Below are 20,339 nucleotides of genomic sequence, written 5' to 3' on the forward strand. Positions count from 1 at the left end.
GATACTTTTTTTACCCTAAAATAGAATTAATAACGCTACTGTGATGTCACCGCAAGAAGCCCATGTACCTTCTATCCTCTATGTTACCCTCCTTGTTCAGCTGATGGAGCAGTGCTCTGTTCAGTGCCATTCCTACATCTTTTGCTGTCTGAAATACAAGTACATGATTGTAATAGCTGAGAAGATAAACAGCAATGTACCCGAGGTTGGCAGAATGCTTTCTTGTCCAGACATATATGAGGTAATTAAGTTTTGTGATGACTGCATATGGCAGCTATAAGCATACTTGCATCTGCTGCGCACATGTACAAACTTGAAAAATATAAGAACCATTTACATTTGTATTATGCAAGTTGTCCATGTTTGTTACTAAAATACCCAATCACATGAGGCTGGTAATCTGAGTAATCTCAAAATGAAATAAGCTTGAATGCTATTTGAGATCCATGGGTTTCATGGATCTAACATTTGCCGACAACCCTCTACATGAACGCCATGGCGCTCTATTGTTCAACCCTTGTATAATGGTGGTCAAATACAGGTGGCATTTGTTAGTTTACAGTCAAAACTGGCTTTTTATATGCGTTAGAAGAGTTCTGAGCGTCAATCCATTGTAAGCCATAGTAAGATAACTGCTTGGATGCTATCAAATAATATGCTACAAATCTGCGAATTTATAAGTAATAATAATAAAATAATCTATAAAAATAATAATCTATCAAATGCTACAAATATATATATATTGAAGAACAAGTGACATAAACAAACCATATTAATAATACATGCAAAAACAAAAATCATCATTTGTTTGTGAAACTAAAATATTTGCATGATTTGCACGGCCAGAGGGGTGCTGATTTTCGTTTTTGATAGAACAAACATCTTCCGGCTGTTCAATGCCTTACACAATGTTTTCTGACCTCAACTTTTCTTCTACACTGCTGAACTAGACGATAGTCGCGTCCAAAAAATTTTTGAGCAGAGCAAAACTTATGCGTCGCATAACACAAATGATAAACTTTTAGTGGCATCGCTTAAGCACGACTGTTAGCCTAAAACTAGTTATTCATATACCATCGTAAATGTAAATAGTTTTTCACATATGTCGAAGTATCAAGACTGCGTTAAGCAAGCACTTACTATTTGCCTGATACAGTTATTATTTCTATGGTGTTGCATTCCGAACAGAAACAATGAAAGAAATAATTGTTATTTATGTAACCGAGTCATTATTAGTACGATTTTGTGGACACTGCTGATCACTTGCTATTATGGGTTTGTAAAGATCAAAGAATGTTAAAGTAGCAGTCAAATGCAGGTGGCGTTCGATTAAAGGGTGGAGCTCCGTTTTTCAACCCTTCTCCTATAGCGACAGTCAAATGGAGGTGTCATTGAATTAGAGGTTTTACGATGCATACATGTATTATGAATGACCCAAAGGGCAAGAGGTAAAACTAAACAACTAAACAGTCTCATTCATTTAGGAATGTATTCTGAAAGGTCCTGGAACAACATTTGCTAGACTCTCAACCAAACCACAATGTAAATGTAGCGTCAACATGCAGTCGCCATCTGCTGGAGAAAAGTGGGGAACCCTATAACTATATTCCAAGTTTTAACCGAGAAATTCAATGCACATTCATTGCAACCAGCTAAGAGTTCAGCTACCTGTGTTACAGCTATGGGTGCATCAACCTGAGTTACAGTTATGAGTTCATCTACCTGAGTTACAGCTATGAGTTCATCTACCTGAGTTACAGCTATGAGTTCATCTACCTGAGTTACAGCTATGAGTTCATCTACCTGAGTTACAGCTATGAGTTCATCTACCTGAGTTACAGCTATGAGTTCATCTACCCGAGTTACAGCTATGAGTTCATCTCCCCGAGTTACAGCTATGAGTTCATCTACCCGAGTTACAGCTATGAGTTCATTTACCCGAGTTACAGCTGTGAGTTCATCTACCTGAGTTACAGCTATGAGTTCATCTACCCGAGTTACAGCTATGAGTTCATCTACCTGAGTTACAGCTATGAGTTCATTTACCCGAGTTACAGCTATGAGTTCAACTACCTGAGTTACAGCTATGAGTTCATCTACCTGAGTTACAGCTATGAGTTCATCTACCTGAGTTACAGCTATGAGTTCATCTACCCGAGTTACAGCTATGAGTTCATCTACCCGAGTTACAGCTATGAGTTCATTTACCCGAGTTACAGCTGTGAGTTCATCTCCCCGAGTTACAGCTATGAGTTCATCTCCCCGAGTTACAGCTATGAGTTCATCTACCTGAGTTACAGCTATGAGTTCATTTACCCGAGTTACAGCTATGAGTTCATCTACCTGAGTTACAGCTATGAGTTCAACTACCCGAGTTACTTGAAGCTATGAGTGTTTATAAGAAACTTCTTCAATATATGTTAAAGATTGCTCAGTTGAAAAACTTCAATTTCATTTAAATTTATGCACATGAAATTTGAAAATGAAATGGTGAGTGGTCAAGCCGGGCTGATTAAAAAATGTTAAGCGAGCCGTATAACTGAGAATACACAACTGCCAGTCGTTGATTTGTCAACAGTACTTGATGTATGTAGGTAATGCGTAATACAGTAGATAGCATACACCCCCCATATCCAATCCCTCATATTCTGCATTGACAAGGAACTTACATTTATCATGTCAATGAGACTCTCTGGAAGGAGACTACCTGAGCCAATCTTTTTCATGCAAGTGATACTGCCTGCCTGCGTAACAGATATGACCAGCCTGCATAGAGAGCATGTTTCCTCATCCATTGTTGCATCTATGATGTGAGTTTTTCCGATCTGAAACATATTTTACATAGCGTGCTACATGATGGCTAACAATTCTCAGACGAAATTAATACCAATGTGTGAGGCTACTGCTCCCTTGGTAAGTATTTATACAGACCTTATTAGATGTACCCAGTATATATATATACCTTATTAACAAGAGTACACATGTGTGAGTCCACTGCTCCCTTAGTAAGTATATATACAGACCTTATTAGATGTACCTTATATATACCTTATTAACACGAGTACACATGTGTGAGTCAACTGCTCCCTTAGCAAATATATATACAGACCTTATTATATGTACCTCATATATACCTTACTAGCTGCATTACCCGCCTAGAGGAACAGATTCACCTGCAGCATAAGGTTTATTGAGAGTTGTCTTTCATACTGTATAACAACGCCAAATATGCAGTGTACTGAAATTGTTGCCCTGATGTATTATTATGTAAATTGTCTACTGAAATTGTTGCCCTGAATATGCATACACATATACATGTCAATAATGTTGGGGAGAACAATGGAAATCTGCAATGCTTTTTACAGCTAAATGCGTGTAAAATCTAGTAAATATTCTAGATTCATGTGTCTAGATTCATGCATCCTTTCATACCCGTCTATATTTGCAGTTGACGATCGCGCACTTCTGCCGCCAAGCCCCCGCCTTGACTGACCAGTCTTTACCTGCCTCGCAGTTAACCATCACGCTCTTGCACTCGCCTCGCAATCAATCGCTTCGCACTCACAATCAATCGGCCCACCTCGCAATCAATCGCCTTGCACTCGCCTCTCAATCAACCGCCGCGCAATCAATTGCCTCGCACTCGCCTCGCAATCAATTGCCTCGCACTCGCCAACTCATTTATCCGGAAAGCCGCTCCTGGATACTCTCGCTGCACTCAGGGCGAAAAAGGTCTCCCGCGCATCCTCGAGTGACGCCACGGCCCCAAACTGCTAGTTGCATGACCCGTCCATGGTAACAGATTCATGTGCAGCAAGAGGTTTATCAAGAGTTGTCTTTCATACTGTAAAACAACTCCAAATATGCAGTTTACTGAGATTTTTTGCCCTGATCACACTATGCATACACATATACAGTCATATATGTCAATAATGTTGGGGAGAACAACTGGAAATCTGCAATACGTTTTACAGCTAGTCTACAATACAGCAGTCTCAAACCACTCAAATCGGAGTTGCCCTATTTGTGTGCAGAGAACTAATAATGAAATTGACATTGCTAGGCAAACTGAAGTTCTTTAAACTGGCAGTATTGAAAAGTTTGCATCTTTTAAAAAATTAAACAAAATATTTTGCTATCGCCAGCATTTATTGAATGGAGACTTCTACATGCTCATAGCTCACCAGTTTTTCGTCTATAGCCTGTGTTTGACACGGTATATACGAACAGTAATGAGGTTGTGTCGATAAAATTTATATGTATAACAGCACAGACAGTATGATGTCAAGGCAGATACAGCATTAGCACCTTACTATAATAAAACATAGCGCCAACATGATAGCCTTTGTATGAAATACAATAAGAAAAACAAATGCATGAAAATATATATATACTGGAAAATATGTTAAAAAATGCTGCATGTGGTATAGCAGAACATGAAGAACATATCATGACATAACAATAGCACAATGTTAGTTCAACGCAACACTTGCGAATAGACAACATTTTTTGTTTTTCTGTCGGGTGTATGAACAAAGTTTTCGGCTTGTGTCTACTTTTGAGCAGGCAACGTACAGTTGGTCATGGCTAAAGCAGGGTGACAGTAAGTCGATACCAGCTGGTTTCTTTCTTTTCACCATCGCCTTTCGCAACCCTCGGAGTACTCGTGCAAGTTCTGTAGTAGAAAGTTACAGTAGGCCTACTCGTAGCTGGGAAAGAAGTTAGTAACTCAGCTGCTGAAGGAAATGAACTTGTTCCACTATCACGAAAGGTGGCAAATCCAACATTATTAAGTAGTTGAGGTGTGGCAATTCATAGACAATACACTACAACATTGAATGAGAAGTACTTACCTTTTTGAAGTAGAAATTTAGTAAGTAAAATGCAGTAGCAGTACCCGTGCAAGTTCTGTAGTAGCTGTAGTTCTGTGTACTCGTAGCTGGAAAAAAAGTAAAAATAACTCGGCTGCGGAAGGAAATGAACATGTTTACTATCACAAACAGTCATATGACAATCAATTTACAAAAATCACACTTTCTTCTTTATAATACTGATGAAAACCTTCGAAACAGCTTTACTCTTAAAGGTTGACTTGCAGCAAAATTCACATTACAGTTATTTGGTATCAAAAGATTCACCATGTCTTACTCTGTTGTGTTGTAGGTGCCAAATATGTGGAAAGGTGATTACAAGCTCTTAAAAGTTCAAAAACGAAAAGCCGCCATAGATTGGAATCTCTTTATTTCTCTGATGTAGCCACGAAATTTAGTTATTGTCTTGTCACGTGATGTTTTCACGTGAATTGAAAGGCCTAAAAGCTCAATAAAAAACTTATCGTAGCACTAGTTTATGACAAACACTTCGGGTTTTACCGAAGACCCCGTATCAAATATAGATGCTCGCTACTTTACAGTTTTGTTTCGATTTGGTCTAATTGGCAAGTCGTAATCTAATCATGTGACCCAGTACTTCGCAAATAATTTCTGCAGCACTTTTCAATTATCACAAGTGACCAACAGGCTCGTCATGATTATCAGACAATGATATGTACTCTTTCAAGCTAAGGCTAAAAAATTAAACAAATTTTTATGGTAAGTTATAAGATATCACTGCTAAAAGTGACAGCATTACAATGACGATAAAACAGACTCGTAAAAACAATAGACATAGTTTTATTGAATGCGTGAAGTATATTTGTGAAAATATTTCGACAAATAAGGTTGCATGAAAGTGTAAACAAAAACCATCTCTCACAACCACATCACATTTGAGCCGTTTTGGAAAGGGAATCCAAACTACGGCGGTCTCGTGTGACTGCGATTTTCTGTTCGTTTTTTAGCCTTAAAGAGTTTGTAATCACCTTTCCACATATTTTGCACCTACAACACAACAGAGTAAGACATGTTGAATCTTTTCATATCAAATAACTGTAATGTAAATTTTGTTGCAAGTCAACCTTTAAGTTTAACAGTCAATCCATAACTTGTAGACATGAGACAAAATTGTTAGGATTTGTTTTGACAGATCGACTCTCTTGGAATAATCATGTCGACACTATTTGTAGTAAGGTCACGATGTCATTGACTCTGCTCCAGTTTTGCAGGCCATACATGAACTCAAAATCCGCTATTGCATTTTATTTTCAGTTTATATTTTGCCACATTATTTATGGTATCCAAATTTATTATAATCTAGCTCCAAGATATATCACTAAGGATTTATTTTTGTTGCAAACAAGAGAATTTCGACTCATTGCAAATTTACATCATATTCTTGCATATATTATTCCAACGAATGATCTTTCCAAATCTCTGCGTCTTCTTACTCTGCCTATGCTAAATATTTATTTTACTTCAATTCAATGTTTCAAGATTTTTCATGGTTTGTGTCCTTGTTTTTTACATGACAATTACAGGTTCTCAACTCATTTCAACTTACGTGATATGAACAAATTGCATACAATCACTAACAATCATTTTGAAAATGTCATTGCCGGCTGCTTCAACAATCTTCCACCAAATATCCGTTCTCTTAACAGAGAAAGGCATTTTAAACACTATTTGTCAGACTATTTATTCAATTTTAATGGCTTACTGTTGCTTTTTTTCCCTTTTTTTTGTTTTACTATTGTTGTATGGCCTAATTTGGAAAACATTTCTACTTGAAAATGAAATTATTGCCAATAAAGTAATATATATATAAACAGTGGCAAATCCAACGTTTTTAGCCCTTTACTGAAATAGACTCATTTATGCGTTTTCTATGGTTGACCGCGTAGACATATTTTGGCGATTTTACCAGCAATTGATAGTAACTGAATTTTATTATTCGTTGACAACATAACCAACAGTCTTTAGGACTTATGGTAGTGACAGTGTTGCCCTAAGATTTCTCTATAATATTAGCCTAAAGTTTAATTTTAAACCTTTGTTTGAGAATTTCCAACTTAAAAACCAAGAATTTTTGTGCAAGTTCATTAAATGCGCCCGAGTTAGAAAACAAATAACTACTTATGCTGATGACATTATAGCCGATTCAGATTTTTGTGATTACACAGATAATTAAAATAGCAATAGCAGCACCGACTCTGATGGTGGTGAAAGTAATGGTTTTGTAAGAATAAGGAACATTGTAGAGGATCGTTTTAGCTTTGTAGCTTCACATCGCTTTATCAATGCACAAGGTATAGATACAATGAATTTTTTTGCATAGCAGTGCTTGTTAACATGTTGGCAAAAGGAAATATATAACCAAAACAAACGTTCTAGATGGAGTTCGAAATTGGAAAAATATTGTATACATATGAAGCAATAGCGGCAAAATGGCTGGCAGTAGGCCGGATAGCTAAATTTGTACATGGACGCAAGTGAAAGGGTTATGTATTGAAAGTGTGGCAAATCAAAGACAATACAACATTGAATAAGAAACACTTACCTTTTTGATGTGGAAATTTAGTAGGTGAGAACTGCATTTTTTTCCCAGTATCCGCAAGAAACAAACGTTTACGTGACCTTTTCGGTACACGTTGACAGTAAATATTAATTGCATGTAAATAACTACTCATTAATTTATTTTATTTACTGAGTAGTACATTTGTATAGCTGTATAGGCACCTTTGTATAGGGCGCAGAACTCAGGATGGTGCTTTGTAACACGGCAGCAACTTTGCTGTTCAAAACAGAGCACTGCCGTTGGGCACCGTAAAGAGGTGTGCTAGCCGGAGATTTCGGTTAATGCGCCCTAGTGATGAAAGAAAAACAGCAGAATCGCCGCACCTTTATATAAGCCGCTTGGCTCAAATCGTCAGACAAATGTAGCGGCTAATAGTTCGAAATTACGATATTTACTACTCATATTAATTCAGCTGGCTTCGTACGATCAAATGGAAAAAGAAAGACCGCTCTATAATTTATTTACTGTTACTACTAGTGCTGGGCACGAGTACGTTTTGGCCAACGGGTTTAGACTGCCTCCTTCTGGTCGGGTTTTTCGAGTATCGGGTAGCTAGTAGTGCTAGGCTTGGGTATTTCTTTGTCTATGGGTTTTTCGGGTATCGGGTTTGTTGATATGGATTTTATGTTTAAATTTTCTAAACAGACATATCTTCAAATTCACAAAGCAATTATATTTCTTTTCAATTTATTTATCATTTTTCAGTTTTTATCGACTGACATTCGTACTCGCAGCGTTAACAGGCGGATTATTAAACAGTCAAGATCATAGAGTTATCTCCCCCTAGAGTGATAACTACACGAGCGTTTCCGGTGCCAACAAGGAGCGTTTAGGCCACGCCTCTTTTTTGTGCTAGTCAGTCGTAGTGATTGACTAGATCAATAACATCAGTCATGAGAAGGGTTAAACAAGGATCATGAATTTCCAGTTGAGATAGTAATTAATGCTCATATTAAAGAAATGATGATTATAGTTTATTACTCTAATATGTGCTTATTATTTAAAGCAATTCAATACCTACCAGGGATTGCTAAACATATTATGGAAATGTTTACTTTTTCATTTCCATAAACATAAATATTTCCATAATTTTAGGGGAAATAGATATGGAAATTTTATTTTACAAGTATGGAAATGGTATGAAAATGGAAATAATATGGAAATGAATTATGGAAATGCTATGGAAATGGAAATAATATAGAAATGAAGGAGGGTAATGTTATGGAAATAATATGGAAATAAATTATGGAAATGGAATTAATATGGAAATGAATTATGGAAATGGAAATAATATGGAAATGGAAATAGTATGGAAATGAATTACGGAACTTTTATGGAAATGGAAATAATATGGAAATGAATTATGGAAATGGAAATAATATGGAAATGGAAATACTATGGAAATGAAGTAGGGAAATGGAATTAATATGGAAATGAATTATGAAAATGGAAATTGCGACATACACGTAATCCCTGATACCTACATGACTTGCCAAGGCACTGAATAGATAGTGAGTGAAAGTGAAGGTAATGCAAGCAGTTACTCATAGATAAGATAGATAGTCATACTGGGGTTGTATTACATTAGTGTGATGGGAAGCTAATCAACTGCCATCAACTATGAGCTGTACTACCCAGTGTTGCCCGAGTAATAAAAAAGTATTTGGACAGAAAATTTATTTTTATATAACATTTACTATTCTAACTTTTAAACTTCATATCATGAGAAAATATTTTTAAGCAGTTTAAATGAATTAAGAGGAAAAAGAAAACAACTCTAAAGGTTTGCAAGCTTTTTCAAACAACTACAACTTTTAAATTTCAGATCATGAAAGAAGTGTTTTGTTGAAATAAATTAGGAAAAAAAATAAAACTGTAAATGTGTTTAAATGTAAAATAATTAGCAAGTAATGGCTAAATATAATCTGTTTAGCTATGATTACAATGAAAAATTATTTAATAAATTAGGGAATAAAAAAGTCAATTTTATTTTTATAAAATTATAATTAGTAGAATTAAGCATAATTTATTTTTATTTAACATATAACAAAATTTACCACTTTAACTTTCAAACTACATATTATGAAAAGTGTTTTGTGTAATTGAAATAAATGAAGAGAAGAGAGAAAATAAAAACAACTGTAAATGTTTTCAAGCTTTTTCAAACAACTACAACTTTTAAACTTCATATCATGAAAGAAGTTTTTTGTTAAAATGAAATAAGAAGAAAAATGAAACTGCAAATGTGTTTAAATGTAAAATAATTAGCAAGTAGTGCTAAATATAATCTGTTTAGCTATGATTACAATAAAAAATTATTGTAATCATAGCTAATTTTTATTACTTTATTTAATAAATAAAGTAATTCACAACTACTTTTTTCTTGCTTTATTTAATAAATAAAGTAATAAAAAGTCTATTTTATTTTTAAATAATTATAATTTAGTATAATTAAGTATAATTTATTTTTATCTAACATATAACAACATTTGCCACTCTAACTTTCAAACTTTTTGCTTGCTTACATTAAGCAAAGATGTCCACTAACTAGTGGACATCTTTGCTTCAAGCTATTCTATGTATTTGATTGATATGTATTGAAATCTAATATTACATGCAAGGGCTGTTTGTGAACTGAGGTGTCAATGAATCACTCTATCACCATACAATGTCAATACTTTCAGTTGATGGCAGTCGATTAGCTTCCCATCACACCAATGTAATACAACCCCAGTATGACTATCTATCTTATCTATGAATAACCAATGATATACAGCCCCTCATGTGTGGGGGCTGTATATCATTGGAATAACTGATTGCATTAACTCACTTACTTAACACCATCTATTCAGTGCCTTTGCAATGCATGTAGGTATTGAATTGCTTTAAATAATAAGCATATATTAGAGCAATAAACTATAATCATCATTTCTTTAATATGAGCAATAATTACTGTCTTAATTGGAAATTCATGATCATTCTCATGGCTAACGCTATTGTTCTGTCGATCACTACGATTGACTAGCACAAAAAAGGGGCGTGGCCTAAACGCTCCTTGTTGGCACCGGAAACGCTCGTGTTGTTGAATGCACAGTTATCACTCTAGGGGGAGATAACTCTATGGTCAAGATAGTCTGGGGCCACAGGATATTTTCATGTCAACAGGTGGCAGGAGATAGGGTCTATGGTAGCTTAATACTTAAGCATGTTCTATGTACCTCTCTGAATTTTTGTAGATGGTGCTCCAAATCTCATAAAAAACTTTACATTATCGGCTTTTTTCCGTTAGTAAGGCTTGTTGGCTTAGTAAAACTTGGTTATAATGAATTATGTAATCCATAATAGCTAGCTGTAGTAATCAATTTAAACAAAGTTATTAAATTTTCACTGCTACTACCAAAGCTGATGGCAGTTTCTAACAAGACGATAGCGGAAACGGACTAAGGACCTATGTGTTATCGGTGAAAGCGAACACGCGCCGTATTGGAAAAGGCATAGATTTGTTTACGAAGCCGATTTGGCTAATTGCGCAAATAAAGGTTGATTGATGTATTTCTACTCACGTTTTAATAACAAGTAATCACTGCTTGACTACAAGATCTCTGGTAGGTATGGTAAATAAGTTATGAGATGCTTCATTCTATCTATTAAATTAAAGACTTGTTATGACCCATTGTCGTGCCTCCTTAGCAAAAATGCCCTGTGGCCCCCAGACTAAGAGCGCAGGGCGCAATAGACCAAGTTTTTGTTCACAGTACCCGACGGATCTGTGTAATAAAACCCGAACTCGAAAGCCAAAACCCGAACCCGAAAGACCGGAATACCCGAAATCTCTATTACCCGATACTCAAGAGAAGATAAACCCGCGAGTTCAACGAGTGTTACTACCCATGCCCAGCACTAGTTACTACTCATATTAATTCAGTTCGCTTCGTACGACCGAAATTCATACCACGATAAAAGGAAAGACTGCTCTATAAGGTGGATACACAGACAGACAACGATTGCCGTTTATATAGTACATTAACATGAGTACACATGTGTGAGTCTACTGCTCCCTTAGCAAGTATTTATACAGACCTTATTATATGTACCCTTATATATACCTTATTAACATGAGTACACATGTGTGAGTCCACTGCTCCCTTAGCAAGTATTTATACAGACCTTATTATATGTACCTTATTAACATGAGTACACATGTGTGAGTCCACAGCTCCCTTAGCAAGTATTTATACAGACCTTCTTATATGTACCTTATATATACCTTATTAAAATGAGTACAAATGTGTCAGTCCACTGCTCCCTTAGTAAGTATATATACATACATTATATGTACCCTTATATATACCTTATTAACAAGAGTACACTGTGTGAGGCTACTGCTCCCTTAGTAAGTATTTATACAGACCTTATTGCAAGTGACCAGCACGGGACATTTCTCAACATTAATCTGTATGTAGTCAAATGGGTCCTCAGAGAGGTCAATTTCAACTTCTCCTTCCTCATTGGTTGTAAGTGTAAGGTTGGGAATCCTGTTCACAAATATACAAACACTCTTAAACATAATTATTAGCACTCCCACATGTATAGAATTCGGCAATATTTTCGCAAAATAATGCTTGGTGCAGCAAAAAATGAACTAAAATTTTACCCTTCAAGCTGCTATGCATATTAGTAGACCAGGAGGGCACCAAAAAGCTGTCCAAAAAGTGATTTATTCCTTTTGAAGGTGGGCTATTTGATAAGAGTAGCATCTAGGTCAGAATTTCGAGCTGATTTCAAATATCTGGTTTCCACACCTCTCAGATTGTTCATTTTGGAGCAATATAATTAATATATTATTTTAATTAAATAAATGTCTGTAATGTTTTATGTGCTTCTACCAAAAATGTGATAATGAAAATGGCATATAAATATTAAATAATTAGCAATAATTTAAGTTGGAATCAATTCTGATAACACTTAAATATTTATTGTTCAAATGTTAGAATTGTATTATATAATATTATGTATTCCCAGTTTGGTTGATATTGTGGCAGCTTTACAGTTTGTCCTTGTTATTCCGCAACTCCTATATCGTTACAGATCTGCAAAACAAAATGAAAAGTATTTTTAAAGACTCAGACCATGTATATATAATAGTTTAGTATACATATATTCATCATTAAAGCTTATTATGTTGAACCGTGTGCTTAATTATGCAAGTGAAATCACAATTAGTCAGTATTTTATACGGTATGACACATATGTATTCTAATCAAACATGAAGCACACTATTGTTTACAATACCACTCAAATACTAACCTTCTAATTCACAGTCATCTGAGTCTTCTGCGTCACTACTTTCATTTCCATCCTCTTTATTTCTATTGCTACAGCAGCTGCATCTGCACATGTCCGTACACTTGAGATCTGTATTGTTGCACTGACGGCGATGAGACTGGCACCCAGTTTTGCATCGACAAAACATGTCCAAGAGCACATCAGGAGGTGCTGGTTGTTGTGTCATCCATCTAGCTTTAAACTCTCCACCTTCCATAAACCATCCATGTTACTGGGGGGATGGGGCATTGATGATGATTTGCTTGGCTCTTATCCACATCGCGGTCTGATACGCAGCCTAGATATTTGGAGATTTAACTCATCTAGTGTGGGTGGTAGATTTTATTGTGATGTGCGAGACGGTAAGCGGAAGGTCTTATACTGTGCTTCATTGATGAAATTTGTCTCTTCACCACATGGAACCCGAGCAGTGCTTTGCATCGTTCACGTGTGAGGATGGAAGACAGACAGCCTATGTTTCCATATCTCAACTGCTCCTCACCACAGCAGTAAATGAGTTTCTGTGATGGCAGCTCATCCACTAGAGATAGACAGCTTAAGAAAATATCTGTGTCAAGGCACTTGGCTAGAACTTTTGAGCTGGGTTTGTCTACCACTATCTTTGCGATATGTGATAACATGCATGCGCCTATCTGCCTCCTCGTGGTCTGATGTCAAACTATCTAGTTGGCTTACAGCGATTGATCTATCAAGGTCATAGCTGATCATGTGGCATTCTTGAGAAAAAGCTATTACAAGATATAGTTTCTGCTTCATAGTTGACTTGCTCCAAGTATCCTTCAAAAATTTCACTTGGGCAGTCTTGTTTGAGCCATCTGCTAAAAATGCAGACTATTTTGGCACTGATTGGTTCGCAGTAAACACGGCAACCTCCTGCCTTCCTTTCACACTTCTACAACTTCTCTCACCTCCTTTAATGCTGATATCAGGGTATGTTTCACAAACAAAACCCACATGACATGTGTGATACACTCTTGCAATACTAACTATCCATTGCAAAAGCTGACTTGCAACCATGCCAAAAGTTGGAGGAGCTTTCAGGGTCTGAATTTTGGCCATAGCATCAACCACAACAGCATCACAGACTGGTTGCTGATCCTGGATAACATAGGTTGATTTTTGATCATCAACATCTTTATCAACAGCAGCCATCAGAGCCGACTTAGCAGTCTTCAATATAAAGCCATCAGAGTTAGCCAGGGACCAGCTGATGTTGCCAAGAGAGAATAATAACACTTTTCTCAAATCCGAGTTACGCTGTAGGCTGACCACTAACAAATTCTCAAACAGTGTGTGCGCACATTTTAGGACTTCTTTTGATTTATTTTTAGCTGATGGTAATGTGGTGAAGGTTTTGAGCTTGTTTGACTTGATGGATGCATTGAAATCAATCTCTTGGGTGCTTAACCTCTTCTAGACAAATTCTGAAAGCTGTTTCTCTCCTATCACATTTGCCATTTCAAGATCCTGCTTCACTTTAATGGAGGCTTTTGCACCACTGGTAATATGTACTAGCTTGGTGCTTTGAAACGCAAACAGATTTATTCTTGCTGTTATGAGTCTTTCATGACTTCCCTCATTTCCTCATCAGCCTTCCATGCCTTTTCACGCATCTCATAACTTGCTGCATCCGAATCACCAAGCACTAGCATCTTCTTCATGTCTGTATGTACAGCTGTTTGTTCCGGGTGAGATAGAGTCCAGCGTGGAGAGGCCGATTACTTCTTGGTAAACCCTATGATTCCACCTGGAGACTTTGAGTCTTTTTCAACTGTTTGCTCAATAGATTGATCACAAGCGATAGAGCTGAATAGACAGTGCTGTCATGATTGATAAGTGAAATACCCCTTCTTCGTAAGAACCTCATACACCTTGCTATGCGCTACTTTCAGATTAGGCATCCCTGCATAGTACAGCGTGCCATATCTAGCGTAGTTTGTGTGGTCATATGCAAAAACCAAGGAAGGATCATACGTGTAATTTATCTATACAATCATGTATAAATTGTAGGCTATAACACGTCATGTAAACTACAAAGAGTTAGTTTTGCTGCTCACAAAATGTGCAGACAAAGATGAAAATGTTTTCTTTTTCTACCACCAAAGTACCATCATCATGGAGTAATCATTATGAATTTGTAAAGTAATAAATATCTAGTCTCACCTTTTCTGCTGTATCACATTCTTTCTGCCTCTTCTCATGTTTTTCCATAACGAATTTGTTACAATACTTTTTTATAACAGGCATAATGACATAACAAGTCTGAACTCTCATCAAAGTTCCCAATGCTTAGCACTTTTTGAGCAATTTTACATGGAATGCTCTCTTCTTCCAATATCAACCATCTGTTTGAATACTGTTTGGCTGTCTCATATTGAAGTTTAGTTACTCTGACTAGAGTTTCATTCACAGACTAACCAAGACAGTGAAACAAGCAGTCTTGCTGCATCCTTGGCATGGGTTAATAAATGCTGAGAGTTGACTTACCTAATCTCAAATAAATGCATTTATTAATTTTCGAGATTATATAATAGTTTTCTTTGTCTGATATGTAAGGTTTTCCAAGCAAACTTGGAGTTGCCCCTCCCATTTCAAAATTGCTCTCTAGCTCAGAAATGTGCGAACACATAGGTGTAGAAACATTGTAATTGAATTCAGCATAATTTTCTGACTATGAAACATCTTCGTTTGAGTAGCCCACCCTCTGAAGGAAAAAGCTGAAAAAGAAGTTTATGTTCCTGCTCCACTATATCACAGCTGTACACGCTAACTAGATATTGAACTACCGACAATTCCCTCATTGCGGTACACAATGTCTAGCATGACGACTTGAAGGATATTTCTTATCAGTATTGTTGCTTACTGTATAATCTGGTTACACATTGATGGCTGCGCTGCTATCAAATGTTTAGTGGATTACTGGCTTGGATAAAAAAATACTACTGTCAAACCTCTAATTGAACATAGCCTTTATTTGAACGCCACCTCTATTTCACCACCACTAATAGGAGAAGGGTTGAAAAATAGGCCGCCACCATTTAATTGAATGCCACCTTCATTTGACTCTGCCACTTTAACATCTTTTGATCTTCACAAACTCATAATAAAAGGTAATCAGTAGGAGTGTCCACAAAATTGTACTAAAAATGACTTGTTTACATCAACAACAATTTTTTCTTTGTTTCTGCTCGTATCGAAGTCAGTGTTCCAACTCACGAGCTTATCGGTTTTTTTCATTAAAACTTGGAAAGCAACACAATAAAAAAAATTAGTCACTGTGTCTAATAGTAGTTCATTGTTTCATTAACGCAAACTTGATACTTTGACGTATGTGAAAAACGGTTCACATTTACGATGGTATGGGAACGACTATTTTTAGGTTGAAAGTTGTGCTTAACGAGCTAAACTTGTATGCATTGCATTTGTGCAAAATGATAGTCGTAAAAGTTTGGCTCTGCTAAAAAAATTGTTTGGACGCTAATATCAATTAGTACAGCAGTTCAGAAGAAGAGCTGAGGTCAGAAGACATAGTGGAAGATACTATGCAGCAAGAAGAAAATGTTCATTTCATCAAAAACATCAATCACAACGCAACTGACTAAGCTAACGATTCACATATTTTGGTTGCAAAAATGCTAACTTTTGTTTCTGCGTGTATTATAAGTATGCTTCATTTATGTCATTTGTTCTTAAATATATATTTGTAGCATTTGATAGATTATTAATATTATTGTATAATTTATAAATTTGCAGATTTAGCATAGCATATCATTTGATAGCATCATTATGGTTATCTCAACTCGGCTTACAATAGAGCAACGTTCATAACCCCTGTTCCATTGCACATAAAACCCCAGTTTTTGCTGCAAACTGTAGCAAACAGGTTAATGAATGCAATGAACTTTTACACAACATTGGGGAATATAGTTATCAAATAAAAATATGCCTTCAAAGTTAGAATATTATAAAAATTGAAAGCTCTAACAGATTCCACAGAAGGGAACAGGCTATAATATCATCGCAGGTTAATTGCAAGCAATAGATATCAACTGGTAGAGATATGTCTCGGATTCCCAATGCATATTTACTTAGAGATATACGTAAAGTTACAGGTAAGTTAGCAAATTTATTGCATCTACAAAGGTTAATGTCGCTCCGCCCGAAGGAGTGCAAAATATAGGGGACATTCGCTTCGCATGTAAAAGGTTTACCTAAATTGACCTTCCCAAAATTCTGACAAGCCATTTGAAAAATATAACGCCACCCTTTATTTGAACGCCACCCTTTATTTGAACGTCACCTCTATTTGACCGCTACCATAGAAAGGTTGGAAAATAGAGGTATATGGCGCTCAAATAGAGACTTTATGGTATTCTCGTCGTTTCTACTTGGTAAAAAAGGGTATAACTTTGGCTTTTCAAAAATAATGTAAAAAGATAAAATTTGTTGAAATATACGTGTAATAGAAACTATTTTCCATGTAAGGTTGCTCGGTCGGAACTTTTAAACAGGAACAATTAACAAAGTCTTAGCGGTATGACTGTTTGTGGAGAATACGTCAGCAACTGGTAGTTTAGATATTTACAGGGAGTGTCTGCGAACTACTGTACTTTCCCAACAGGATGCTAGACAAAGAGCGCCGAGTTGAACTATGAAAACCCTGAATATAAAAAATGAATTATAGTCATGGACTTACATAAAAATTACGATTCTATGACAGCTATTATATTGCTATGAACTCACTTTGTGTCATATAGAGCAGACTTTACAGCAATGGAGACGGCATCATACAAATTTCCTCCAACTTCAAGTAGCTACAATAAACAGGCAAAAGCAGTAGAACCATAGGACAATAGAGTGTCTGACAGACTGAACTTAACTAAATGACAAGTAGAAACCCACTAAAACATCTATGTAGAGAAGCCAACAGTGCTGGCCTTGGGCAACGCACAGCCCCTCTAAGTTTAGAGTGTTCCTGTCCTCATAGGCGCGTGACAATGTACTGGAGATATCATTGGCCAGCTCCTCACCACCTCTACCCTCAAATTCTGGGGCTGCATTAGCTGAACTACAATACGATCTTCCATTTGTATACACTGGCAAATCAAAGACTTGGCAAAGCTTCGTATTGATACTAGCGGAGATGATATTGTCCCAATTGCAATGAAAATGGAGATAACTCCTTGTCATCATTTATCATCTGACAATCTCATGACCGATATAACACATATAGGTGTAAAACTACTAAAAAAACAATATAGAGCTGATAACTACAACTTGATAAGCTCACCAAAAATACAGCCAAGTGTAAAAACAAACCAGTGCACAAAGAACTCTAGATTGCCTTCTTTTGGTCTGTGCAGTGCAGGCACACCAAGTTCTGCCTTCACTCCAACCAAGACATCAGTGTTTGCCTGGAAATAATATTGTGTATGCATAACATTTTGAGTCACATGTTTACCGCTTGTTTCTATTAATTTATTGCTAAATGGCTGAACTATTAAAATGGTGACAAAAAGACAGTTGCTTTAAGTTTATGCTTTATCCTTCATACTAATGCATAAGATAGTTGATATCATTCAGATTAATCTTATCATGCATCAATCCATACAATGGAAGCAAGATACAATAGTTGTTGATTCATGCTCTTCTTTACCAAACTTCAAAAGTTTAATTCATCTCTGGAAGGTTGAAATAAAAAATGTACCTTTTGCTCCAATCAGTGTTACTCTATGGAACTAGCTAACCCCGCGGAACAAATAGTAAAAACATTCCACAACATGATTACATATAAAACAGGAATCATGACACAAACTTCAGAAACTGACTTTTATGACCGCATATGTCAAACCTTATTGTACGTATTCTTAATGTTGTTAACTTACCACCGTGCATAAGATTGCAAAGTATGATGACTCACCAGTCTGAGTCTCGCAGAGCCCGAGGCAGTGCTCACTGTGCCAGTTTCTATCTCAAATGATCTGTAATCTAATCGGGAGCGACCATCATTGCGCAGATTATCCTGCAATAAAAAAGCATCTATATATGATCTATATATATCAAACGTGACCAGTTTAGATGTTTGAACATGTTTATAATCATTAATTGTTACATTTAAACGTGGAATAAGAATGAATCATATTCAACTATGAGTTTGCTCATGCCAAAATTACATGCCTCTATCCCATGTATGATGAAAATCTTCTCAGCATGACTCAGGGGCAAAGCCGCCATAGAAAGATTCTTCTGTAGCTGTTTGTATTACCCTACAAATGGTCACAACAGCCTTCATATGACTATAGCAAGAACGAGGTAACAGAGAAATGAGACAACTTCCAGCTGTAATATTTCGATGATTAACATGTCAGGTAGCACTAAAAATTTAATGCAGAAGGCTGTTGAAAACTGAATAAGGTTAGTCATATTATATTCCCATAACATAAATAATTTATTTAAATTCTTTGCTTCATCTTACAAAAGAAATTTCATATAACTCAAAGCAGGGGTGCACAAAGCAGGGGTGCACAAAGCAGGGGTGCACCAAGCAGGGGTGCACAAAGCAGGGGTGCACACACTCTTTCAGGCTGAAAGCTACTCATGACTTGACTGAGTCAAAATGATCTACCACCTACCAAAAATTCAAAACGCATTATTTATAAATATATTGAAAACTATTTTATATGTACAGTATTTCTTGGCATATTTTGCATTACTGCATCAGCATATATTGCGCAATACAACTCTGTAAATTTTATTGTCATCACTTTACGCTGATTATTTTCACTGAATGAAATGAGTCAGTGATACGTAGTCGAGACAGTAACTGCCGATAGCCAGCCTCAAGCAGATCTCTAAATGCTCATCAGTCATGGTGGAACAGTACTTGCGCTTAATCATCTTCATGTGGGAAAAGGTTGACTGATGTAAACAAGTGGAACCAAAAAATGGAGTCAAGAAGGTAGCATGTTTCCTGATGTCGGAGCACTTGTCCTCTGTGAGTAAGTGCCAGAATTGTCCATGAGCTCTGACCTTCAGCCGAATGCTGGCTTGAAGTGTCGGAAGCTCATCTTCCACTCCAGAAAAATTCAGATGAAACAGTCCTGCAGCCTTCGATGCCAGTGAAACTACCTCAGCTTCTTCCTGAAAAGGGTAACACATGAATGTAACAACTAGCTTGAGTAAAGCAGTCTTGAAAGAGTGTGTCGATCTCTGACAGAAAATTGTCAATTTGCTTTATGTAGCATGCGCTGTCAAGCGGTGCACACAGATGCTGCTGTGTAACCAGCTCTGCTGCGTGGTTCTGGAAGTTTGCCAAACATGGCAGTGAAACGTTGAAGAGATGTTGCATTTTTCGTTTCAAAGCATTAACTGATCATATTGATCACAATTTTGTCCTTTCCTTACAGCTCTAGATGATTCAACATGTCGGTCAGATCGGTTAAAAATTCCAAATCCAGCTGCCACTGATGATTATTTAGTTGGCTATAATCTGCATGTTTACCTTCACGAAAAACCCCTCAATCTTGGGCAACAGCTCTCAA

At 36.5% G+C, this 20,339-nt stretch overlaps 1 protein-coding gene across 1 annotated transcript; it reads right to left on the reverse strand.

The window, feature by feature from the left end:
- Nucleotides 1-10: 10 nt before the first annotated feature.
- LOC137389796 (exosome complex exonuclease RRP42-like) lies at nt 11-19,933 on the reverse strand. The gene is made up of 8 exons (XM_068075895.1): nt 18,976-19,933; nt 18,719-18,820; nt 18,118-18,212; nt 17,701-17,866; nt 17,542-17,612; nt 11,864-11,987; nt 2,670-2,825; nt 11-148 (listed from the first exon to the last, which is right to left on the reverse strand). The coding sequence occupies exons 1-8, from the start codon at nt 19,030-19,032 to the stop codon at nt 47-49; spliced, it is 873 nt and encodes a 290-aa protein (XP_067931996.1). The 5' UTR covers nt 19,033-19,933; the 3' UTR covers nt 11-46.
- Nucleotides 19,934-20,339: the final 406 nt, after the last annotated feature.

This window comes from Watersipora subatra, chromosome 3 (genome assembly GCF_963576615.1).
Source record: "Watersipora subatra chromosome 3, tzWatSuba1.1, whole genome shotgun sequence".
Lineage (NCBI taxonomy): Eukaryota > Metazoa > Bryozoa > Gymnolaemata > Cheilostomatida > Watersiporidae > Watersipora > Watersipora subatra.

Coding starts and splice junctions, on each gene's coding strand:
- LOC137389796 (XM_068075895.1), bottom strand. CDS start 19,032: ATGGCGGCTTTGCCCCTGAGTCATGCTGAGAAGATTTTCATCATACAT. Junction 18,821..18,975: donor TCATCATACATGGGATAGAG/GCATGTAATTTT, acceptor TTTTTATTGCAG/GATAATCTGCGCAATGATGG. Junction 2,826..11,863: donor TGCTGGTCACTTGCAATAAG/GTCTGTATAAAT, acceptor AATATGTTTCAG/ATCGGAAAAACTCACATCAT.